Genomic DNA, 25,560 nt, shown 5'->3' with positions numbered 1-25,560 from the left:
AACCATAACGTAATAGAAAACACACCAATAAAGTTTAAAAAAAAAAAAAAAAAGATAGGATTCCTCTCATCAAGGTCTTCAACTCAGGGTTGGTGACTACAGCTGGAGACCTTGAAGAGCGGAATCCTGCACCACTACTGTTGACATATATATTTAATATACCATTGGTGAATCAGATATACTGTGAGGATCTAATCCCAGTCACCTGGGTCTTCGCATCAGATACCGCTTGCAAGCAAATCTGACTCCGTTATAAGAGTCCATCGATTCTGGTAAGAATCCATTCAGTTACTGGTGATGGTTCCATATGGTGAACATAGAAGTTTTCTGACACTTTCCATTACACAGTGGTGTACATATCTTCTGATTGGGACTGCTGTTCTCATTCTACATATTCAAAGTGGACCTTCACTATTTTTTATTTATTTTTTTGCACTTTATTGGTATGTTTTGTATCACAGTATTATTGGCGCAGTAGAATTTTGTTTATTTTAAAGTTAGCAGACTGTGATTACGTATTGTAAAGGGTATTTACTCAAGAACTAAAACTATAATTCTATCACTTTACATAACTCTAGTTAGACTACATCTTAAGTATGCTGTCCAGTTTTGGTCACCACATCTTAGGAAAGATGTACTTGAACTGGAGACAGTCCAGAGAAGGGCAACAAAGCTAATAAGCAGGCTGGAGGGCCTCGGGTATGAGGAACGTTATTCTTCCTGGAGGAGAGGCCCTTAAGTGGGGATATGAAAGCAATATACAAATCTTTTAAAGCAGTTGTATACCCTGCTTCCTTATTTTTATCTCCAGGTAAGCCTATGATCAGGCTTACCTGTAGGTAAATTGAATATCTCCTAAACCTACACGGTTTAGGAGATATTCACCCTGCATGCAGCCTCTGAAGTCAGCAGCGCAAGCGCTCTGAAAGTCCTGCATACCGTGTTTGAACTTCAGAGCTTCTTGCCTGGAACTGAGTGCTCCCGCACGCATGTGCGGGAATAGCATCATCGCAGCTCTGCCTACTCTGAGCCCTTGATCCCAGAAGAAATGACGGGAGATGTCAGCCCTCTCAGCTTTGACTGCGTGCCGCTGAGAGGGCTTCATTCTAAGGCGAGTATTTATGCCTTTATCTTGCAGGGTGTTTTTTTTTTTTTTAGCGAATGGTGACTAAATCATTGGAGGAAAACTATTTAATCTCTCTAGAGAAGACACACAATAACAAATCTAGTGAATAACACAATGAAGTTGGACAAGAGGCGGTTCATTCTTAAACTGTGTAAGGAGTCCTCTACTGTTAAGAGTAGTAAGGATGTGGAACTCCTTCCACAGTTGTTGGTCTCAGTGGGAAGTGTAGATACATTTAAAAAAACTTTTAGATATGCTTCTTAGTGAATACAGTGCACAGGGATATGAAAAATTGTGTTAACATAAACACACATACACACTCCGATTGAACTGGATGGGCCACTGTCTTTATTCAACCCTACCAGTTATGTAGGTAAAGGTTTTTTTTTTTTTTATGTTAAAATAGACAAAATGAAAGGGACACACCTGGTATGTGACATTTAACCTAGGTTACAGGGAATTCCTCTGTTTGGTTTTCATTTTATACTGCTATGTCTGTCACGGTTTCAGAAGATCACCTGCTGTAATAAATGGATCTTGCATATCATATTGGTTTAGAGAGAGATTCACAGCTTTCTGTGGGGAAAGATAACTTTACCATCTAAATTGCCTAATGAATATCTAAACCCAAAAACAAAAATTTCATATATTGCAGCTTATCAGTCCTTCGAGGAGGTTACTTTGTGTTTTTTCAGGCTTTCCCCCTTTATTTTCACCAGGTAAGCCTGTAAAAACACTCCCTGTCCCTTTTGTGGCTATGCTTACTTCCTCACTGTATCTATGGTGGGAGCCATGGTCGTCATGCAGGCTGGACTACAAATAAGATAATCTTTCTGCTTTCACTCAAGTTTTAAGGAAGTGACTAGGAAACTACATTTCAGACATGATCATCTAGTGTTTTCTGTACTTGCTAAAAATGTTCTTGGCCTAAAAAATAAAAATGAATGCAGCCACCACACCTAAGGACCAGTAAGATGCCATATATTTCATGATTTGTTCTTGGGCTTAGATATCCTTCAATTCTTTAAATATGTGAGCCTCAAACATAAACTAAAGATTTAATTTAATAGTCTTCGTCATAAGTAGGCTATTGGTGTGAATGTGAGTGGCAGTTGACCCTGGAGAAGAAGGTTGGTAGTGGCCGTTGACCCAGGGAGACTTTTTTCCAATATGTAAATATTTGTAAATAAAGTTGGTAAAGGTTGCATTTCATATGCTTTTTGAATAAATGTGCAGCTTCAGGAATCTGATTTTTCTTTCATTTTTTTCCGTTTATTCTCAGAACAACAAAGCCGACACCTCACTTGGATGGGTAAATACTGTTGTGTTTGTTTTTTTTTTTGTTTTTTTAACAGGTTTTCATTTAACTAATTTTACCTTTCATCCACAATTTACAGGCTCCATGTTGTTTTTGGTCAAGTTGTGTCTGGTCAAGAAGTGGTAAGAGAGATTGAAAATCAAAAAACTGATGCATCTAGCAGACCAAGTGCAGAAGTCAGAATACAGAATTGTGGAGAACTTGTTCAGGTTCAGAAATCAAAATGTGAGTGTTGACATTCCTACATAAAACCTGTTATGCCAGCTCTTACCTGTCACATCTGAGACCCCCATCCAGTTCTGAAGTATGTCTGATTACTAAAAGCCCTGCTAGCTTTAACCACTTTACCACCGGAGGATTTTGCTGTCTTACATCTGGGCCACTTTTTGCGATTCGGCACTGTGCGAATTTAACTGACAATTGCGCGGTCATGCAACGTCGTACCCAAACGAAATTTACGTCCTTTTTTTACCACAAACGGAGCTTTCTTTTGGTGGTATTTGATCATCTCTGCGATTTTTTTTATTTTTTGCGATCTTAATAAAAAAAAAAAAGCAACAATTTTGAAAAAATAACTATTTTTCTACTTTGACAGTTAAAAAATATCCAATATATTCAATTTTTGTCATATATTTAGGCAAAAATGTATTTAGCTACATGTCTTTGACAAAAAAATTCTCAAGGAGCGTATTTTTAACCGCTTTATGACCGGAAGGTTTTACCCCATTCCTAACGGACAATTGCGCGTTCGTGCCACGCTGTACCCAAATTAAATTGACCTACTTTTTTTCCCCACAAATAGAGCTTTCTTTTGGTGGTATTTGATCACCTGTGAGATTTTTACTTTTTACGCTATAAACAAAAAAAAGAGCGACAATTTTGAAAAAATAACTATTTTTCACATTTTTTTTTTTTATATGAAATTTCCCCCCCAAAAAATGTAAAAATCAAAATTTTTTATTTTAGGCCAATTTGTTTTCTGCTACATATTTTTGGTAAAATAAAATCGCAATAAGCGTATTTTTATTGGTTTGCGCAAAAGATATTGCAGCTACTAACTACGGGAAACTTAGGAGATCCGCCCGCTTTGTTTACACAAGCGGGCGGATCTCCACACTCGATCCCCGACGATCGGGGAAGAGCAGCGGTGATCACCGCCACTCTTCCCCTGGCCCGTCTCCCGCTGTGACTGAATACAGTGGCAGTGAGCCTCCAGCGGCGCGCTCGGAATGTCTGGTGACGTAGGTCTACGTCGCCAGACGATAACGAGCCACTGTGCCACAGTAGCAGCATAGTGAGCAGTGGAAAAGTGGTTAATGTAGAGCGGTTGCTTCCTGTATCCTCCTTCATAGTGATGGGCCTTATCTAAAGCTTATACTGCTTCTAGGAGTTGGGCAAGGGCAGGCTTCAGCATTGGTTGGGAACTTTGACTTTGTAGGTAATGGACATAACAGATGGGTTTATTGTAACTGATGTATTGTGTGCGGCCCAAATCTAATGTTTGGTATTTCTTGTTGGCTTTAGCTAAGAAAGAGAAGAAGAGGCACAAATCTTCCTCCAGTGACACAGACGATTCAAGTGGGTCTGATTCCTCTTCTGATTCATCATCTGACTCTGAAGAGGAAGAAAAATCTAAAAAGAAGAAAAAAAAGCACAAGAAAACTTCCAAGAAGCAGAAAAAGGAGAAGAAGAAGCGAAAAAAGAATGAAAAGAAGAAAAGGTATGTTACTTTTAAGGGAAAAATCTGAGTAATTTTTCATTACATAACCTTATTGTAGTATTTGAAAAACGTCTTCTCGGTCTATGAAATTGACTTATGTTTATGATGTACTCCTGAGGAAATCTGGTACTGACCAGCATACTAGCTTCTCTTCTATTAAGCGTGTAATTTTAAAGGTGTTAAAGCAGTCCTATGTGAAAATAACAGCCCTTTAGTACAGAAGTGTCATTCTCAGTTTTATTGTGGGCCGCATCAGCATTATGGTTGCCCTCAAGGGGCTGATAGTCTTACAGATACAATCTACTCTTTTATCATTTTAATTAATTGCCTCTGAATTCTATTATTACTGGGCTCTGTGCCGGTCTGCACTTGCTTCTTAAGTAGCATGGTTAGAGATTTTGGCGAGTTGGAATTTTCAGCAGAACAAGGGCAGTATTTGAGTACCCGTCCATGTTGATTGGTTGTCAATTTTTTTTTTTTTTCTTCTTTCCTTAACACATGGCCTAATAAGAAAGGTAGGACAGTGTAGTCTTAGCAAGCAATATGCAGTATTTTAATAGCCAGTTGCTCTAAATCACTGCACTTTTGTGTATGACTATTGTTCTTCATGATTTTCTTTTAAATAAAACAAGATGGTTCTTGGGCATGCTTTATTTTTCATTTGGTATGGATTTATTTTTCTTTGTCTCAAAACTTCAAATGTCCCTTAGTTCTGAGAGTGAAAATGAAGATGAGGTTCAAGTCACATCCACTGTACGTCCAGAAGAGATCCCCACTGTGCCAGAGAACAAGTTCTTAATGAGAAGAAGTCCACAGAGAGTTGATGAGAATGAAGCAAGAGGCATGGACAGAGAACGAGAAAGGGACAGGCAAGTGGTTTTAGTTCTATTTGTTTTGTCCAAAAATAATTGCTTTGCATATGAAAAGCTGTAGACTGGTGGTGTTTACTGTCTAAACTGTAGCTCCAAGGTTGCTTTCCTGCATTAGTTTTGATTTTGTATTGTTTTTTTTTTTTTAGCAATTCCCTTTACCAGAGAAGACTTTTAGTAACGAGGTCTGGAAGAAAAATTAAAGGCAGAGGCCCCAGGGTAAGCTTTAATTTTAACATGTTGTATCATTGTTTTCCAAACCAGTCAATCTGGCCTCTAAAAAGTGTTGTCCTAGTATTTCCTATTAAGTTTTCCGGCAACCCCCACTCAACCCCCCCCCCCCCTCCGCATTTACTGGGCTCTCCTGTCCCACTGGCACTGGTTTCCATTTGTTTACAAGTTGGAGGACGTAGGAGAGATATGGGGTCTAATACACCCAAAATCTTTCCATAAAGAGGATCTGTCACAACCCATGCTGTCACAAGGAATGTTTTTCATCCCTTGTGGTAGCAATATAATTTAATCAAAATGAAAGGTACAGTTTAAAAACAAAAAGCCCTGCATGCATATATAAACAGTGATCACACCACATATGTGAACATTAGTGTGAGCAATAATTCTAGGGTCAGATCTCCTGTATAAATCTAGGCTGGATTTTTAGGTACCATTGTTTGTTGCTGTTCCACGGGCATATGCAATTTTAAAGCGTGACAGTTTTAAGTATCTATGTGGCGTGACATCATCTTTTATATTTTACAAAAAATTAAGTATTCTATTGTATGCACTAAAAGGCATTAAAGTGTATTTTTTCCTGAAAATGCGCATTTTAAAAATGGCTGCACAAATATTGTGTGACATAAAAAAATGGCAACAACCACCATTTTATTCTCCAGGGCCTCTGCTTAAATATAAATATACTGTAAACCCCCCTCCATTGCGGGGGTTACGTTCCGGACCCACCCGCGAAAAGTGGAAATCCACGCAATAAAAAGACCCTACTTAAATACACTATAGGCATTTTTTTTATAACTTTCACTGTACTTTTAAAAGCATTTTAAGGTCTTTAAACACATTTTTAAAACAATAGAAACCCATTTAAACACATAAAAGATACTGAGAGACAGAGCAAGAGCAATGGAAAACACAAAAATATTTAATTAACAATGATTTAATTAGTAAAATAATATTAATAGGTCTTACAGAAAAAAAAATGCAATATACCGGGAGCGCAAAAACTGAACCGCGATATAACGGGGGTTTACTGTATAGTGTTTGGGGGTTTAAAGTCCTTTTTCTAGCAAAAAAAAAAAACAAAAGGCAAATTTTGCCATGCATGTCAGAAGTGTATATATAAGAAAAGCATGTTACTTTTAGTCGGTCCATATATAAAAGTAAGTTACCAAGAGCAACTAATAAGTTAAAGCCGGATTCCGGGTATGGATATTTTTGCATAGTTACATAATTGGTCCAGCAAGGATCAATGTTTGTATACATATTCCCTACCTCGCTGGTATCTGTGGAAGCAAATGGTCCTCATGGTCTTCCGGGTCCTGTGCTGGGCGGCTACCCTGCTGCACAGCAGCAGTGAAGGGAGTTGCTTGCTTGGCACCTGGTGCCATTCCGAGAATGCCTTCTATATTTTCTCAAAGAATGCAAGGATTTCTCTGAATGTATGTTTTATTTATCAAATATGCCGTGCTAAATCCTATTTAGTGTATCGAATAATTTTCTCTTTACCCGTACACCTATATCATATGCATATCATGAACTGTAAGAATACACGACATGAATGAAATGAATCAACAAATTGTGTATCGCATTAGTATAAAAATGAAAACGCAGTAACTAAACTCAATGTGAACATTAGAAAATTCAAAATTGAAGACCATATATGGCAGTGTCCAGAAATTACATCTTCTGTTATACTTGTGCAATATGTGAAGTCATCAACATACAATTGTGACCTCCACCTTTCCCAGTGAGTACTTGCTCACTTTTGTATCAAAAGTCATACAGAGTTCTCTGAATGATGCTTGTGCGAGCAAGCAACTCCCTGTAATCACTATGCAGCAGGGCAGTCACCTGGCATGTGGCCCTGAGATTAGTTAGGATCGCTGTAGTAGCAGCGGCTTCTACATTGATTCTTCACTTCCACAGGGATCTGCTATGTATGGAATATGCATACTTAGATCGGTTCCTTAAGTCTTGAAAATCAAAATTACTTTAACTGATCTGTCTTTTTTATTTAATTTTTTTAAGCGCTACCGTACACCATCAAGATCTAGATCTAGAGATCGATTTAGAAGAAGTGAGACTCCCCCACACTGGAGGCAAGAAATGCAGAGAACACAGAGGATGAGATATTCTAGTGGAGAACGCTGGATCAAAGGAGATAAGTATGTCATTTCGTTATGCTTTCAAGTGTCCTTTAGGGTTCTGAAAACCTCCAATTTAGTCTCTTCCCCACAGTAGGTTTTAGAAAAAATCCAGGCTAATTATCACCGATGTAGGTACTTTTTAGCCAGTTACATGACAGGCAGGGCTCATCTTGGTTTCGCTGGTGGGCAGTCTTCACTGCTGTTGTGAGTGCTGTTCTATGCAGTATTTTACTTTGAGCCCAGTCTCTGTGTTGAAGTACCCCTAGGGAATGCCATTGACCACTTGTGCTCATAAGTGATTTAAATTACACTGGGAGAGGGCTTTTAATAGTCAGCCCCTCCAAGTATGATTTTCTTGTATCGGAGAGGAAATCTAGTGGGCTGGATCACCTCTGGATACTTGCATCTAGGAAGGGTTGTCAAAGCTGATGTGCAGACCTGGGAACTGCATTGTGAATATTTGACCACTTAAAAGATAATAAATCTTTCATAGATGCTCTATTTGCAAACTAAAACGCAAATTACCTGAAACCAAATACTAATTTATTAGCTTTGGATAGACTGACTCTTATGGCGCTTTTCCACTGCATAGTACGGCTTGGTATGGCTCCCTTTGTCGCTTTTCCACTGCATGGTATGTGTTTGAACGATTTGGTACGGCGGCGCTTTTCCACTGCATGGTATGGCTCTCTCATTTAGTACCACCTCGGGGTTCCAAGGGTGTCCCGTACCTATACCAAATGCCACAATCCTTCGCATGCAGCCTGATTGGTCTTCACTACTAGCCACTGATTGGTCAGAGAATTGTCACCGTCATCGGATTTGCGACACCGCCGAGCCATACCATGCAGTTGAGTGAACTCTCCTGTTCCTCAGCTCAGAGCAGCGCCTGTGTGTGAACACACACCACACACACAACACACACAGACATGACAGTGCTAAAGCTTACCCTTGTGCGCCGTTGAGCAAGCCTGTCGTTGTTTTTGTTGTAGGAGTTCCCATACTCTCTCTTGGTTTTTTTCTGCAGTATTTTTTGTTTTGCTGCCATCAGCCTCCTTTGCAAAAAAACGTTTTCGTCAGGCGGTGAAAAGAATCCACATGCCGAGAATCAAGAACACCATTCCTTCCATAGGCTCCATTGCTCATGTTGTGTCGCGTTAAGATGTCACGGCAGTAGAGGCGGCGCAACTACGTTGTAATCCCGCCCACTTACTACTAAAGTGGAAAAGAAAACCGAGCCGAGTAGAGCCTATACGGTGCTGAAAGGTGCCGACTCATACCACACAGTGGAAAAGCAAACTGAGCCGAGCAGGGACAAGCAGTGCCGAGTGGAGCCGAGCCGGTACTCGCAGTGGAAACGCGCCATTAGATTTCCGGGAGTTCATTAGCAAATTCTCCTGGCTAGAGCAGTCAGTTCTATGTCCATGCAGTAGTTTGTACTGGAAATGGAAAGCTTATTTTGTTTTGTCATTCTGTTTTGGAGCGCTTGTAAAGCTTTCATTTTATTTTAAGAAAGCTCATTTTGGCTGTACTTCTCCTATGGATCACAGGAGTGCAATTAGTTTTGCACTTGTGACCTGTTTTTAGCAGCGAGCGGACTGAAGTCCACTCTCTGCTGATGTCACAGAAGTCAGTCCAGGCACCACGTCATCGCGACAGTGGAGTCTGGATCCGCCAGGGGGCCAGACTGACACCCAGCGCAGCCTTAGCAAGCCGCTGAGAGGCTGAACCGGCCGCTCTCTTCCCCTTCACAGCTCAGCTATTCAATGAGTGAGTAGAGCAAAGAGCTACTGATTGACAGTCAGCAGCTCTCTGCTCCGGGAGCTGTCAGAACCAAGCGATCGGCAGTGTTTGATCGCTTGGTTCTCAGTGTAGAGGTGCTAGGGGACAGATGCTGCATCCACCTAGGTAAGTATTAATATAAAAAAAAAAACATAAACCTATACTTCTCTTTTAATAAAATAACAAACATGTCAGGCATGCCTGCTCTGTGCAATGGTTTTGCACAAAGAAGCCCCAGTCCTCTTCTGGGATCCCCTGCTATCGCTCCTGGCTCCTCCTTTTCTGTGAGTGCCCCCAAAAAAAGCTGCTCTCGCAGGCACTTGTGTGGGCTTGCTTCCCCAGATGACCTTTCTGCATCTGTTGACACAGGCAGCACCAGTCGGCCTTAACCCCCCTACCCTGGCCCCCGCTCTCTTGTCACAGAATTTGATTGACCCAGCTGGAGCCAATGGCTGCTATCAATCTGCTTGGTGAGGAAGAAGAGAGCGGAGAAAGTTGTTGCTGTCTTGCACAGTGCTGGATTCAGATGGGGCTCAGGTAAGTATACGGGGGTGAAAAGGCTTAGGCTTTAGAACCACTTTAAATGGATATGACCATAAAACAAGTAAAATGTTTGTATAACAAGTCTGTTATTTTTAAATTGTTCCAAATTGTTTTGTAATGTAAAAACACATCTTTTAAGACTTTAGAAAATAAATGCCTCATCTCTGTAGAGTTCAGAAACCTTTTAGTCTTCATGAATAATAATTACAGGTTTGCTCTTTAGAAAGGGTTTTGTGGACAATAATTGTCGTCCTTTATTTTTGAAGATTGTTGTCCTGACTGAGCTAAAATTACCACTGCTTTGTGCTAAAGCACACAGGCAGTTTCAACCTGCTACTGAATGATTGACCCTCTTGTTGGAAATCTCAATATCAGCAGAATATTTATTTGAATTTGTTGTAAATTGTTTGCCTGAAAGAAATCAAGCTGCGCAAGAACAAAGTTTAGAATGGACGTTGTTGCTTGGCCTTTGGGCTAGCAGAGCATGGCTGAGTTTTGTCTGATTTGCAGTATCAAGTTTAACCTTTTGAGAAATGTAAACCTTAATTGATTGATCAAACTCAAAGGCAGGCAAGGGCACATCTGTATTCTACTCGGATGATCTTTAGCAAGGGTAAAAGTAAATGTGAAGACTTCTCTGAAAAATTTTATATTAGACTGTGTTGTCCTGCACTACAAATTGTTGATTTTTTGCAGGAGTGAAATGAATGAAAAAGACAATCAAAAAAGTCCAGTAAGGGGTAGGGAGAGGAAACAGCCTGACCAAAGAGCTCCATCTGAAAGTCCGAGCAAAAAAAACGATCATGGGAAGAAAAGCAAAGATCGTAAATCAAGCAGCAGAGAAAGGGAGTCTAAGAAACATGGCAAAAATGACGAAAAGGAGGAAAAATCCTGGAGCAGAAAAAGGACAAAGTCCGATAGCCGAAGTGAAAGTAAGGAGAACGCTAAAGGCAACAGAGAGGCAAAGTACAGCAAGCATGATAAGACTAGATCAAGAAGCAAGGAAAAAGGACATGAACGGTCAAGAGGAGAAAAAGAAAAACAATCAGACAACAAAACGAAAGACAAAGAGAGGAGCAGAAGTAAGGAGAGAGAAAAACAAAGCAAGTCAAAAAATGAAACGGTAAAAAGTAAAAGCAAAGAACGCGGTAGAAGTAAAAGCAAGGACAGAGCAAGAAGTAAGAGTAGAGATATAAGGAAAAGCAAAGAACGGGGTAGAAGTAGGGGAAAAAGCAAAGAACGGGATAGAAGTAAAAGCAAGGAAAGAAGGAAAAGTAAGGAACGAGGTAGCAGTAAAAACAAGGAAAGAAGGAAAAGTAAGGAACGAGGTAGCAGTAAAAGCAAGGAAAGAAGGAAAAGTAAGGAACGAGGTAGAAGTAAAAGCAAGGAAAGAAGGAAAAGTAAGGAACGAGGCAGAAGTAAAAGCAAGGAGAGAAGAAAAAGTAAAGAACGGGGTAGAAGTAAAAGCAAGGAGCGAGGCAAAAGTAAAGAACGGGGTAGAAGTAAAAGCAAGGAGAGAATGAAAAGTAAAGAACGGAGTAGAAGTAAAAGCAAGGAGCGAGGCAAAAGTAAAGAACGGGGTAGAAGTAAAAGCAAGGAGCGAGGCAAAAGTAAAGAACGGGGTAGAAGTAAAAGCAAGGAGAGAATGAAAAGTAAAGAACGGAGTAGAAGTAAAAGCAAGGAGCGAGGCAAAAGTAAAGAACGGGGTAGAAGTAAAAGCAAGGAGCGAGGCAAAAGTAAAGAACGGGGTAGAAGTAAAAGCAAGGAGCGAGGCAAAAGTAAAGAACGCGGCAGAAGTAAAAGCAAGGAGAGAATGAAAAGTAAAGAACGGGGTAGAAGTAAAAGCAAGGAGAGAATGAAAAGTAAAGAACGGGGTAGAAGTAAAAGCAAGGAGAGAATAAAAAGTAAAGAACGGGGTAGAAGTAAAAGCAAGGAGAGAATGAAAAGTAAAGAACGGGGTAGAAGTAAAAGCAAGGAGAGAATAAAAAGTAAAGAACATGGTAAAAGTAAAAGCAAGGAACAAGACAAAAGCAAAGATAGGCATGAAAAAGCAAGAAGTAAGGAACGTGAATCTGTGAAAGCAAAACATAGATCTAGCAGCACCGCTAAAGAGAGAAGCAAAAGCAAAGAAAACTCTAAAAGAGCTTCGTCAAGAAGTCGGGATAGTGACCGAACCAGAAGTCGAGATCGTGCAAAAAGCAAAGACAAAGAATCCAAAGCAAGGAGTCGGTCCAGAAGCAGAGATCGAAAAAGAACCCCAGAAAGGTCCAGAAGCAAACGAAGTAGGAGCCGGGATGACTCCAAATCCTCCGATCGCGAGGCCAGTCACAGCAAAAACAAAGAGACTGCGAAAAAAGAAGGAAGAAAAGGCTCTCCGAAAAAGTCCCCAGAGCGTGAAAGCCACAAAAGGAAGTTATCTCGCAGCAGCAGTCCAGACAGTAAACGAACCAGAAAATCTAGCCGAAATCATACAAGTCCAGACTCCAACACCGTGCATAGCACTTACAGAGAGGACCAATCGTCCCATGAGAAAAGTGGAGACCGGGAAAAAACGAGAAGATATTCGCATGATAAAGAGAACAGCAAAAGGTCCCGAAGCCGTGAAAGACTTACTTCCCGTTCAAAGGAACAGAGGATAAATAGTCAGTCAAGTCCCGACAGTGTTGACAATAAAAATGAGTAATACAATTAGACCTATTTTTGGACTTTTTTTTTTTTTTTTTTTACAGACTTTCGTTTGTCCGCATTTTTGTTTTTTTTCTTATATAATCCTCAGCCTGGATCATTTGTATTGCTCATGTTTTAATAAATGTTCCATGAAAGAATTTTAGGTGTACAACATTGTCAACAATTTTTTTTTTTTTTTTTTTGAATGGTTGAGGGTTTTCTTTTTTCTGTAGTTTACTTGGCTGCAATGGTTTTCCCTTAGCTCTTCAGAAACTGCATGTGTTCATGCTTTGATAAAATACCATGCTTTTGGTTCCTGATGTAATGGCACGTTTTTAATAGCATCGACACCATACCTGTAAAAGACTATACGTAACATATTAGAAACTTTTGAAGTATGTTTACAAGTATTTTTTTAAAGGCTTGGGTAAAATCTATGTATAGTATGAAACGTATACTAAATGTTTGCTGTATAAATTCAAAGTGTGTTGTTTTTTTTTTTTTCGCTTCCCTTAATGGGGTTTTCCTGTTTAATACAAAACTGAACACTCCTTAATACAGCTCCCACTCTACTTTTTATTCTGGATTGTTGGTAGTTTATATTTCAGCAGGGAGAGATGCCAGGAGAAATCTGGTATAGCACCCCAGTCAAAACATGCATTTTTTATTTTGTTCAGCACATGCTCTCTGAGTGAATTTTGATTATATAGGTAAACGTTTGCTGTATGGTGGAGGCTGAATTAAGTGAAAACTTTTTTCTAAAGTGGAAAGTCCCTTTTTAAGTGGAGACATTTGATTTACAACCTTGTATGGATCCTACCCTTAAACACTCAGCTTGAAATCAATAGTTAGCATTGTCCTTGCAAAAACCTGTTCTACTGTAATGATCGGTATGGAGTTTCACCTAGAGCAATTTCACTGCTGATATCTGAATTTGTCTCTACAAAAAGGAGATGAACGAGAAACTGAGGGGTTTAAAGCAGAACTCTCCTTTTAGATGTGGAAACCCTTTTAAGCATGCATATAATCAAACCATGGTAATAACTGTTAAAATGAAATTTTGGATTTTGAGACCTTTTTTTTTTTTTTTTTTTTTTTTTTTTTTTTTTTTTTTTTTTTTTGTTACTGGCTGTGATTCCTCTATCCTGTTCAGCTGAGTAAAATGTATGTATTAGCGAAGTCTGTGTCAGTTGTGAATAATACATCTTTTAGTTCTGTTTTTGAAATGCCCATGACACTTGTCTTTGTCTGTTATTCTTCTTTAGATATTTTAAATATATTTCAAAAAAAGTTTCCTGCACCTATTCTTGTAAATCACTTCAATCTCATGGTAATGTAGTTTTAAATGTTCTATCCAAACTAACCTATCCAACATTTTTAAAGGATATCTAAACTCAAGAACAAATATTATATATTGCAGCGTTCCAGTCATTCGATGTTGTGGCTGCAGTAATTTTTCAGAAATAAGCCCCGTACACACGTACTGATCGTCGGCCGAACGATCGGCCGTCTTTTGTCCAGGGCTGTCGTGTCTGTTGAAAACTGCAAAAGACTGCACACGAATTTTGTCGGCCAACAACAGCCAACTGCAGAAGTGATGTCGTGATGGTTAACTTTCCTTGTCTTTTTTTCTTTTCTGAGCATGCCCAGTCTTGCTAATCTGCTGTCGGTCGGCCGAAATCTGTACTGACTGGCGAACAAGTTCTGGTGACGGACAACAAAAATTTTAAAGTCTGCACGACAGATTCTGTTCGGCCGATCGGTCGTCGGCCGAATATTTACGGCCGACAATTGGTACGCGTGTACGGGGCTTAAGAATATTTTCAGCAGGTACAGAAAATAACTTGCTGATCTTACTGTAACTAATGCAGTGCCCTTGTAACTTCTTGTAAATTCATTCTTGTTCTTATCTTCAAGATATCTTTTCTACTTTACCAATTCCTCTGCCCCCTGCCCCTAAAAGCAGAAAACATACCTGGATAGTCTAATTTTTAGAGGTAATCATGCCAGGGGTAGTTGATCTAGACCAGTGATGGCGAACCTTGGCACCCCAGATGTTTTGGAACTACATTTCCCATGATTCTCAACTACACTGCAAAGTGCATGAGCATCATGGGAAATGTAGTTACAAAACATCTGGGGTGCCAAGGTTTGCCATCAATGATCTAGGGAATATCTGTGAGCCGGTATACACACAGGCGTTTTGTTGACCACTCTAACAGGGGTTCACATGAGATCTGGTAAGCAGAATTTGAGTGTGAGAGGTGTCACTGGGCTTACATCAGGATCTCCTAACTATCACAACGGTTGTGGGACTATCATCTTCACTGGACTATGAGACTTTTGCATAAGATTATTAAAATTTTTTTTTTTTTTTTCACAGCGCTACACTATTTTTTGCTTTTTATATTTGTGTTTTTGGATCATGAACACAGTGTTCAGCAACTTTTTGAGTTTTATTTTGGCGCAGATTTGTTTTTGTTTTTAAATTAATGTTTTTTTTTTTTTTTTTGGTTGATGTTGTGGGGTTTCTTCTTCTTTTTTTTTTTTTTTTTTTTTTTTCTTTTTCTTCTGGACTAACTATGTAACCTCCAAGAAATAATGAAAATGGAGAGTGAGACATGTTTGTATTCCAACTCAGGAGAACAATCTGATGACAGCACTATTGTGCTGTTTTTGAATAGATGATCCCCTGCCCTCTGTCACTGAGGAAGGTAGGGGAACCCAGGAGTGTGGGTGTAACCTTTTACTAAAGGTGAACTTTTTTTTTTTTTTTTTTTAAATCACCTGCTTTTATTAAAATACCTAGTTATCCTGTCATGCAAGTCCTTTTTTAGGAACATTTTGTTACACTGTGACAGCACTCTCCCTGCCTCCCAATTGTGCAGTGGCCATAACAATACATGTTCCACTGTTAACACCGTCAGGAAATCCATCTATGAGAAATGCAATTGACAGTGCTTTAGCTGACTAAATTATAATTCATTTAGGGCTTATGTGTACTTTGAAGAATATTAGGCCTCCTATTTAAAAGTAGCTCTTTTGCCCAAGGCAACAAGCCACAGCGTTTGTTTCATGTTTTTGTTTAAGGTATACCTCATTTAAAAAGCAGAATGTAAATTGTTGCTGCTGTTCTCTTGCCCCTTTCACCACAAGGTTTTTCATTTTACTGAAGATGATGGGGCTTGTTGGGAAGTCCAATGACTAAGGGTAACTGTACAAGGACAATCTGAGGCTTAAAAAAAAATGCACCTATACTCTGGTATACATCAGCGCTTTCCTGCACTTGTGTAAATGCACATATACACAAATGCTGTATTCCCCTGAATGTGGAATTTACACCTAGAGCGAATATATCATACATTAATGGGTGGGTAAACACTGATGCTTTTGTGTAGTGGCATTAATCAGAATACAACCACATACTGCTATGCACTTTTATGGCCAGCAGTAGCTTCCCAGGCATGTAAATATGTCAAATTTCAAGCTAGTCCTATTTAATTTACTAAAACTGGAGAGTGCAAAATCTGGTGCAGGCGTGCATGGTAGCCAATCCAATTCTAACATCAGCTTGTTTGGTTAAGCTTCGACAAAAAAAAAAAATACCTGGAAGCTGATTGGTTATGGCAAAGCTGCACCAGATATTGCACCCTCCTGTGAGGGTAAGACCCCACACACACACGTAAATATATGGATGCCTACACATGTAAATGCAATACACGTTACATATAATCGCATATGCTGGATTGAGAACAAAGTTTCTAGCACCAGACCCCCAAGAAGAAGATGAGAGACACCAGACCCAACAATGCAGGTGAGCTGAAAACCACTATGGAAAAAAACCTGGGCTTCCATAACACCTCCACAATGCCACAGGCTGATCACCTCCATGCCACATTGATGGAGTAATTCATGCAAAAGGAGCCCGATAAAGTATTGGTATAGTGCATACTATATCGTACAGACATATTTTCAGTAAGCCAACATTCCTGTACTAAAAATGATTTTTCTCTTTCATTGACTGACACACTCACTGCTCCATATTCAAAACCATAGGGTTATATCGCCCCCCCCCCCCCCCCCCCCCAGAGGAGTAGAACACTAGGCAGAAAAAAAAGACTTGGCTACGCCTATGGGCAATCCTAGCCGGTATACATCTCCCTCTCAGGTATAGGCTGTCAGTGTTTTTCTGCTAGTCAAAAGTAAGGATGTAGCTCCCTGCTGGAATCTTTGGTTCTGGCAGTTTTTTTTAAATTTTAAATTGCATTTTTGTCTCTTGTTTTTTTTTTTTCCCTGTGAGATCTACAATCAACGGCTGGGCAGTTAGATTCAGTGGTCTGGCCAGCATCTGGCTCTGTGCTGGGTCAGCCACGACATAGCCCCACTGGACAGGGTTGGCTTGCGAGTTAAACGCATAGGTTGCATATGAATGGGTCTTGGACCAAATTGCAGCATTCCTCCTGGTCCAGCCCCCCCCCCCCCCCATCTCAGTGGTGAGGGGTTCTGTCTGGTTCTGTGGTATGGTAAGTAAAATGTACCCCTCTCCCCCTGGATGCGGTGGGGGGGTGAACGCGGGCACCTCCCGGGACAGTCGGACCTGCGGGTTTCTCCCAGGTCCTCCTCTGTTTTGTGTGGTCCCTCCCTGTGGACCATCTTAGTAATAAAATAAACTTTTTGATATTCTATTTTTTTTTTTTTTTGGTGCACCTTGTGGGTAGCCGATCATTGACCATCGCCATTATCAGTATAGTAATTTATGAGATTATACACAACGCAAAAATAGGTGTGCTTAAAAAAAACATGCAAAGTATATGGAAAAAATGCTAAGTGGTCTGATATTGCACCATCCACCTTAAATAAATGAACTCATATAATTAATCATGCTACAGTGCTAATACTCAAAAAATAAATAAATCTATGTAATTGGTCAAGCTAAAGTGCAAAACAGTGCTGCTTCTCTATAATACATATATGCATAATATGCAACTAATATAGACCAATAGATTTTCTATATTTATTCACTTTTCTTGTTCTTATAAGTCACAATAGTCCAAATTAAGCAAGTAGCCAGTGAAAGACAAAGTGCAATGTGCTCTGTGCTCCTTTAGTATGCAAATCAGTGCCAATCCGTGCAGATAAGTTGCATTCTTGTGCAGTTCCCCTCCCTTTGGATGCTCCCACTTACCAGACTGCCAGGACCCTGTAGCAATACTGAATATAGCAAATTACATTTTATTTAAAATGTTTTTTCTCTTAGGTCCTCCGACAGTCACCGCCTCTCCATATTCGTCACAATAGGGGTAATTGACCTTTGCTCCGTAGGAGTAGCTAGGCAACAGAATATGTCAATATTAAAGCTTTTAGCATATCCCACCCCCAGGGGGTGGTCCCCTCAGTCAATACCCTCCTGCTTCCTGTATCCATACCCCAGTTTCATTGTCTAGCTATCAGGAGTAGCAGGCTGTTTCTGTGCTGGGGCTTTTTGTCTCAGCCTTTATCTTCTTTTTGATTTTATTTGAGTGTTTTTCTCTATCTTTACTTAGCTGTTTATTTTTTCAGCATTAGTTAGTTCTTCTGATGAAGAGGATCGTGCGGGCTGGGTCTCGGGCTGGCCCCCCTGGTCGCAGGTTGTGGGCCAGTGGCTTCCCAGCCTGCCATCGAGCGTTCAGTCAGGTTTTTTCCTGGCATGTGTGAACGACCCATCCCTGTTCGCTGCAGGGATGCTGCGGTGAGGTGGCTACCTCACTGGACGCCATGCGGTTTCGCACCGCAGTTCTGCTGCGTCCTGGCTGCAACTCTCCCTGTCCTCTGTGCAGCGGCTTGATCGCTTGTGCGGGCTCCCCACGCCATTCAGAAGGTATGTACTCTGTGTGGGGACCTGTCTGTTTAGTGGGTGTCAGTCTGGGACTGTGTAACCCTGCATTCTGTACACACTATTGGGCTCCCTGTCTGTTTTGCTGCTTCTGTGGGCTGCAAGGAGGGGGGCCATCCTACACTGTGCTGTGTTGCAAGTGGTGTATTTTCTCTGTGTGACAGGCTGTATGCTGTGGGGCATGGTGTGACACATGTTATGCATACTTAAGGCGGCCGCTGCTGCGGTCCGCCATTTTTTTTATTATTAGCTTATGCTGGCCATTCCTGTGTGAGGAGAGCGGCGCTTTTGGCGCCAAGCGCCGCCATTTTGGCGGCGATCGCTCAGACCGCATGTCAGCGCTGCATGCTCTGCCTTTGCAGTCCCCCACCGGCGGCCATGTTTGTGGAGCCTTCCATAGGCTTTATAGGATCGGTCTGTATTACATCACTTCCTTTGCCCTGAGACCAGCGATCGATGCAGCAGCCTGAGGGATCGCTCCAGGTTTATCTTCCTTATTCCTGTATTCATTGCCTAAGTTTGTTGTACTTCTCCCTGTGGGGGTCGGTGTGTGCTGTGTGTGTGCGGTGGGCTGCGCTGCCGCGCTCTTAAAGGGACAGTACCCCTTTTTTCCTGCAAACTTTTGGGGCATGGATTCTCAGGAAAGCAAATTTCCTCCCACTTTAGTGGGGGGCCAAGGGTCTGCTGCTTCCCCCGAAGGGGGCGATTTGGCTACCATTGTGGCTATCCTAGCTGCTCAGGTGCACATGCTTGTGGCTGCTCAATCCACAAAACGGCCCAGAGTTTCAATTTCCTCTGATTCAGAGGGCCATGGTGATGGGGCTGCTATGGCTGGGGTCCCCTTATCGGGGTCCCGTTCATCCCTGGACCTTGTAGGGTCGGAAGGGGAGGCAGAGGTTGAAGGGGTTGATGATTCTCCCCCTGGCTCGTCTGAAGAGCTTGCAATCATGGATGAATTGGTTGCTTCTATCAAACAAACACTGCATTTGCAGGATGAACCATGTCCTCCTGCCGTCCTGGCCTCTTGCAGAGACGCAAATCATCGTAGGTTTTTCCTTGCACTGAGGATTTTCAGCGCGCTGTTAGTGAACAATGGCGCAATATAAAGAAGCCTTTTGCTGTGCCAAGTAGGTTCAAGCTGTGTTATCCCTTCACACCCGCCACTGATGAACGTTGGTGTGTGCCGCCTCCGGTGGATCACGCGGTGGCGGTTTTGAATAAATTACTGCGATTCCGGCGGAGGATACCCCGGTGTTCCGGGATCCCACGGACAGGAGACTGGAGTCTCTTGCCCGCCATACTTACTCGGTTACCGGTTCCATGCTAAAAGCTATTTTTGCTTCCCTTATGGCAGCTCATGCTGTCGCGGATTGGACGCAGGTGCTCAGGCGCGTCCTGGTGGCTGATTCTGCCCCGCCGACAACGTTGGCTATGGTAGATCAAATTCGTCAGGGTGTCATGTATTTGTGTGATGCGGACTTAGATTTAGTCCCTTTGGCTGCACGTGTGCACAGCGTGGCGGTGTTGACACGCCGCTTGATTTGGCTGAAATGTTGGTCTGTGGACCAATCTTCTCACAAAACTCTGGCTAATCTACCTTATACGGGATCTCGTCTTTTTGGCGACTCCTTGGATACGCTGATAAAGGGGATCACTGGGGGTAAGAGCACGCTCTTGCCCCAGTCCCACAAGGCTAAGGTTGCTCAAGGTAAGAAGCATGCTTCGTTTAGGCCTGCTCAGGGGTCCTTTCGTGCCTTTCGGTCGCACTATAAGGGCAAACCCTTCAAAGGCCAAGGCTTCCAAAAGAAGCCATGGACAGGTAAGCAAAAGTCCGGCCAGTCCGGATCCGCTGCCCATAACAATGCGGCCTGAAGGGGCGCCCTCACCCAGTTCTGGGGTGGGGGGACGTTTGCTCGGTTTTCTTCAACCCTGCCTGGCCCGCGTTCGGGACAGGTGGGTTCAGGAGATCGTTCGGTCCGGTTACAAGATCGAGTTTCTCTCTCGGCCAGCGAGCAGATTTTTTCCCTCAAATCTTCAACTTGTCTCCGGAGCGTTTGCGGGATCTGCACCTGGCGGTGCGGGACCTGCGGGCTCAGGGAGTGGTGGTTCCGTTGCCTCATCGGGACAGATTTCGGGGGTTTTACTCCAATCTGTTCACTGTGGCCAGAAAGGAGGGCAAAGTACGTCCGATTCTGGACTTGAAAGCTCTGAACCGCTTTGTGCAGGTTCGCAAGTTCCGCATGGAATCCCTGCGCTCGGTGGTGGCTGCTCTAGTTCCGGGAGAATTCATGGCCTCCATCGATTTGAAGGATGCGTACCTTCACATCCCCATTTTCGAGGGTCACCAGAGGTACCTTCGATTCGCCATTGCGGAGGATCATTACCAATTCGTGGCGCTTCCTTTTGGTCTCGCTTTGGCTCCGCGGGTGTTCACCAAGGTGCTTGCACCGGTTCTGGCCTTATTGAGGGCCCAGGGCATCTCGGTCCTGGGGTATCTGGACGACATTCTGGTTCGGTCTGCGACCAGTCAGGGTCTGGTGAAAGACCTGTCCGTCACGATGCAAACTCTGCAGGAGTTTGGTTGGACGATAAACTTTCCAAAATCGACGCTTTGTCCGTCGGTTCGTCTTCCCTACCTGGGAATGATTCTGGACTCTGTTGAGGCGAAGGTCTTCCTGCCGGAAGACAAGCTCAGGACACTTCAGGAAGAAGTCAGGTCCCTCAGGGACGTTCCGTGCTCGTTCCTTTCGGACGAGCATGCGGTGTCTGGGATTGATGGCCTCGGCCTTCGAGGCGATTCCCTTTGCACAGTTTCACACGAGGGGTCTCCAAGCGGAGATCTTGTCCAGGTGGGACAGGCGACCTCAATCTCTGGATCTTCAGATCTCGTTGAGTCCTCGCACCAGAAGGGAACTTCTGTGGTGGCTACAATCCCCGGCGGTGTCGGGGGGGCAAGTCTTTTCGCCCTCTTTCGTGGACGGTGATCACCACGGATGCCAGCCTGTCGGGCTGGGGAGGTGTTCTGGGCGTTCTGTCCGCCCAGGGTACTTTGGTCGGAGGGGGAATCCTCCCTTCCGATCAACATTCTGGAATTGCGGGCGATAAATCTCTGCCTTCGGCGTTGGACGGACAGGCTTCAGGGCTGTCCGGTTCGGATGCAGACGGACAATGCCACAGCGGTGGCCTACATCAACCACCAAGGGGGCACCAGGAGTGCCCGAGCGGCTCGGGAGGTGGCCAAAATTCTATCTTGGGCCGAGACACACGTCCCGGCGATATCGGCAGTTCACATTCCGGGGGTGGAGAACTGGCAGGCGGATTATCTGAGTCGCCAGACCCTGGACCAGGGGGAATGGTCACTCCACCCGGATGTCTTCCAGATGTTGTGCGCGAAGTGGGGTCTTCCGGATGTGGACCTGTTCGCGTCTCGTCTGAACAACAAGGTGGGAAGGTTCGTGGCAAGGACGCGCGATCCTCGGGCAGACGCGTCGGAGGCTCCGTGGCATCAATATCGCCTGATGTATGCATTCCCACCGATTCAGCTGCTATCCAGGTTCCTTCGCAGGTTGTCCTTGGAACCGCTCACGGTGATTCTGGTGGCGCCAGACTGGCCTCGCCTGTCTTGGTACGCAGACCTTGTGAATCTGGCGGTCGACGCTCCATGGCGTCTGCCTCTTCGAGGAAGATCTTCTGTCTTAAGGACCGGTATTCCATCCTGCTTTACAGTCGCTGGCTTTGATGGCCTGGCTGTTGAAACCGAGGTCTTGAGGGATAGGGGTCTCTCCCCTGAGGTCATTCACACTTTGATCAACGCTAGAAAGACCTCCTCGGGGAAGGTTTACTACCGTACTTGGAAGGCCTATTTTGCCTGGTGTGAGTCCAGGGGGTTTTCCCCTCGCTCATACTCGGTGTCTAGAGTGTTGTCTTTCCTTCAAACGGGTGTGGACCAGCGTTTGGCGTTGGCCACGATTAAGGGTCAGATTTCTGCGCTGGCCGTTCTTTTTCAACGTCCTGTGGCGTCTAACTCTTTGGTTAGCACCTTTGTTCAAGGGGTGCGACACCTGGTCCCTCCTAGGAGGGAGCCTTTGCCTCCATGGGACTTGAACCTCGTTCTGTCCGTGTTGCAACATGCTCCTTTTGAAAAGATCAGGGAGATCTCGTTGCCCATCTTGTCTAAGAAGGTCGCTTTTTTGGTGGCGATCACTTCGGCTCGCAGAGTGTCGGAGCTGGCGGCCTTGTCCTGCAGGTCTCCGTATTTGGTGATTCACTTGGATAAGGTGGTCTTGCGACCTAACCCTTCTTTTCTTCCAAAGAGGATCTCGGAATTTCACCTCAATGAGGACATTGTCTTGCCTTCGCTTTGCGCGAAGCCCAAACATCCTAAGGAGGTGGATTTACACTCCTTGGATGTTGTTCGGGCGATCAGGGTTTACCTGTCATCGTCTTGCGAAAGGATTTTGTCGGATTCTCTATTTGTCCTTCCAGAGGGGCCTCGGAAGGGCATGGCGGCGTCGGCTTCTACCATCGCCAAATGGATCAGACAGACTATTGAGCAGGCATATGCTTTGAAGGGAAAAGTTCCCCCTATGCCTGTGAAGGCGCACTCTACCAGATCGATGAGTGCGTCTTGGGCCTGTCATCATCGGGCCTCGGTGGCCCAGGTGTGTAAGGCGGCGACTTGGTCGTCCGTTCACACTTTCTCAAAGTTCTACAAGTGGATGTTCAGGCATCGGCAGATGCTTCCTTTTGGCCGCAAGGTTCTTAGTGCGGCAGTACCTTAGGGTCCCTTGTTTTTGGGCCCTTGGCTGTTTGGGATGTTTTTATCCCTGGGTAATTTGTTCTTCCTGGGTTGTTGCTCCTGTTGCGCAAAGTTTTTTTTCATGCTGCCCAGCTGGTTTCCTTCCTTTGGTAAGGTTCCTTTCTCTGCTGTGGGTCCGGTGTTGCCTTAGGCGCGGCTGCGTTTCCCACCCCTCATGTATGCACTGCTTTGGGACGTCCCCATTGTGACGAATATGGAGAGGTGGCGACTGTCGGAGGACATAAGAGAAAACAGAATTTTTGTAAAATCTTACCTGTAAAATTCCTTTCTCTGAGTCCTCCGACAGTCGCCGCCCCCGCCCCTCTTTTGGGGTTTGTTTATGTACTCTGCTGCTATTCTACTGAAACTGAGGTATGGATACAGGAAGCAGGAGGGTATTGACTGAGGGGACCACCCCCTGGGGGTGGGATATGCTAAAAGCTTTAATATTTACATATTCTTTTGCCTAGCTACTCCTACGGAGGAAAGGTCAATTACCCCTATTGTGACGAATATGGAGAGGCGGCGACTGTCGGAGGACTCAGAGAAAGGAATTTTACAGGTAAGATTTTACAAAAATTCTGTTTTTTTTTTTTTTTTTTTTTTTACAAAAAACGTAGATTAAAAACTCAAATTTATGTGTGCCTCCAAGCGGCACCCAGTAAAATCGCCTGGTTGTCTGCGGAGCGGCATGCGTTCCACTGGGCGGGACTTCCGAAACCAGAAGTATCAACGCTACACTGGACCTCAATGCATTTCACCGGAAGGTGTCATCAGGGAGTCATAGTGGCCATATTTTCGATGTAACATACCCCCTTTTTGGCTTCACATTGGTTTCCTTGGTAATCACATGATTTGACCAGGAAGTGTGTTTATATTAATTGGTTCCATTGGATTATACCAAACATTGTCTAAGGGTGACGGCTCCCGCTTCCCACCGTCTGACTCAAGTGGTCCCATACAATCTCGAAAAACTTGTTCTAATCCATTGTGTCCTGTCAAATACATCTCCTAATTTTAAAATAATTAATACTCATTAAAAATTACTAGATAAACAATTTTCAAACTTTTATAATAACTTCTCGTGCTGACATTGAAATGTTGTTCCCTAGTAGATATATTCCATACAAGTGTAGCAGGTTTTCCAGGCTTGTGGCCTGATGTGGGTCTGCCATTGTTATTGGTTACCTTTCCAGTCCATATGACATTCACACACAGAGCTTTGCTCGGCCCTGCCCCCCCACTCTCTTCTCATTGGCTCGCTGGCTGTGATTGATAGCAGCAGGAGACAATGGCTCTTGTTCCTGTGTGAGTCAATGAGGAGAGACCCGGGAGAGCTGCTGCTCCCTAGCATATTGCTGGATCAAGATGATGGCCAGAGGAAATCCTTGCTTTGAACCTGCATGAGGGTCTTGGGGCTAATGGTTGCCTCCTTCGAGTTTGTACTGTATCTCACTACAGACTAGTAAATACAATACTGGCATGGTGAGTTTTCAATCCAATGTTAGGGCCACGGAAGCCCTATCCACCAAAGACGTGGAGGGTTCTCATGATCGATGCCAGCCTATTGGGCTGGAGAGGAATCCTGGATGCCTTATTTGTACAGGGGATTTGGTCATCATAGGGAAGCTGTCTTCGCATCAACATCCTACAACTAAGAGCAATTTGGTTTTACTTTGGAAACTGGACCATTCAAATTGTGAGGTCATTTTAATGACAATCCAGTCGGAAATGAACATGGCTGTGGCCTACATCCACAATCAAAGCGGCATCAGAAGTTCAAAAGGAAGCAAAAATAAATACTCTATTGGGTAGAACTACAAGTTGCAGCTCTGTCTACCCTCCACATCCTCCCAAAACATATTCAGATTCCTGGCAGACACACTGTGGGGCCCTCCTGGTTTATCCAGACCTACTGTCCTAAGGGCCAGTACACCCTCCTGCTTTTTGGTCACTGGCTTTGATGTCATGGCTGTATAGGATATAGGTTCCTCCCCTCTGATCTTATGGTCTCCTTATTGTTTGCTTACAAAACTGAAATATTCCAGCAGCTGTTTTTTTTTTTTTTTTTTTATCAATGTCCAATCACCAAAAGATAGCTGTATATAACTCATCTTTAAAGCGGAACTTGACTCCTCAATCAACATTAGCGTTAATATTTTTAATCCTTATGCCGATAGCATTAGGAAATTGATAGGAAAATGTATCATGTTTGCTTGTTTTAATATATATCATATTTGCTTACATGCCTAAGCAAATGATGTCATACATCCCAGGAGTTTTCAGCAGGAGAGGAATTTTCTCAGCTAAGCATACCCTCTCCTGCTTGCATGCCTGAGCTAAGGGCAGATGAATTCCAGGAAGTAAATGTTACATCTGCCCTTACTCAAGTAGGCCACAGCCAGAAATCCTAGGGGGATGTTTTGTGGGTGATTTTTCAACTAAATAAAGCATAGAGACATGGACAGATGGGAGAGTTTTCTATAA

General features: G+C 43.3%; 1 protein-coding gene across 1 annotated transcript in view; it reads left to right on the top strand.

The window, feature by feature from the left end:
• PPIG (peptidylprolyl isomerase G) overlaps window positions 1-12,600 on the top strand; it is a gene marked incomplete at its 5' end in the record, with an annotated part of 31,941 nt that extends 19,341 nt beyond the window's left edge. Inside the window, 7 exons of the mRNA XM_082260384.1 lie at window positions 2,409-2,438; window positions 2,524-2,669; window positions 3,969-4,164; window positions 4,875-5,033; window positions 5,183-5,252; window positions 7,293-7,429; window positions 10,433-12,600. Of these exons, the coding sequence (XP_082116510.1) occupies window positions 2,409-2,438; window positions 2,524-2,669; window positions 3,969-4,164; window positions 4,875-5,033; window positions 5,183-5,252; window positions 7,293-7,429; window positions 10,433-12,419 (2,725 nt within the window). The 3' untranslated portion in view covers window positions 12,420-12,600. The remainder of the gene's footprint in view (window positions 1-2,408; window positions 2,439-2,523; window positions 2,670-3,968; window positions 4,165-4,874; window positions 5,034-5,182; window positions 5,253-7,292; window positions 7,430-10,432) is intronic.
• Window positions 12,601-25,560: the final 12,960 nt, after the last annotated feature.

The sequence above is a fragment of the Pelophylax lessonae genome (assembly GCF_965119305.1).
Source record: "Pelophylax lessonae genome assembly, chromosome: 6".
Lineage (NCBI taxonomy): Eukaryota > Metazoa > Chordata > Amphibia > Anura > Ranidae > Pelophylax > Pelophylax lessonae.
The sequence above is the reverse complement of the archived record's forward strand: the minus strand, read 5'-3'. Positions and strand labels throughout refer to the sequence as shown.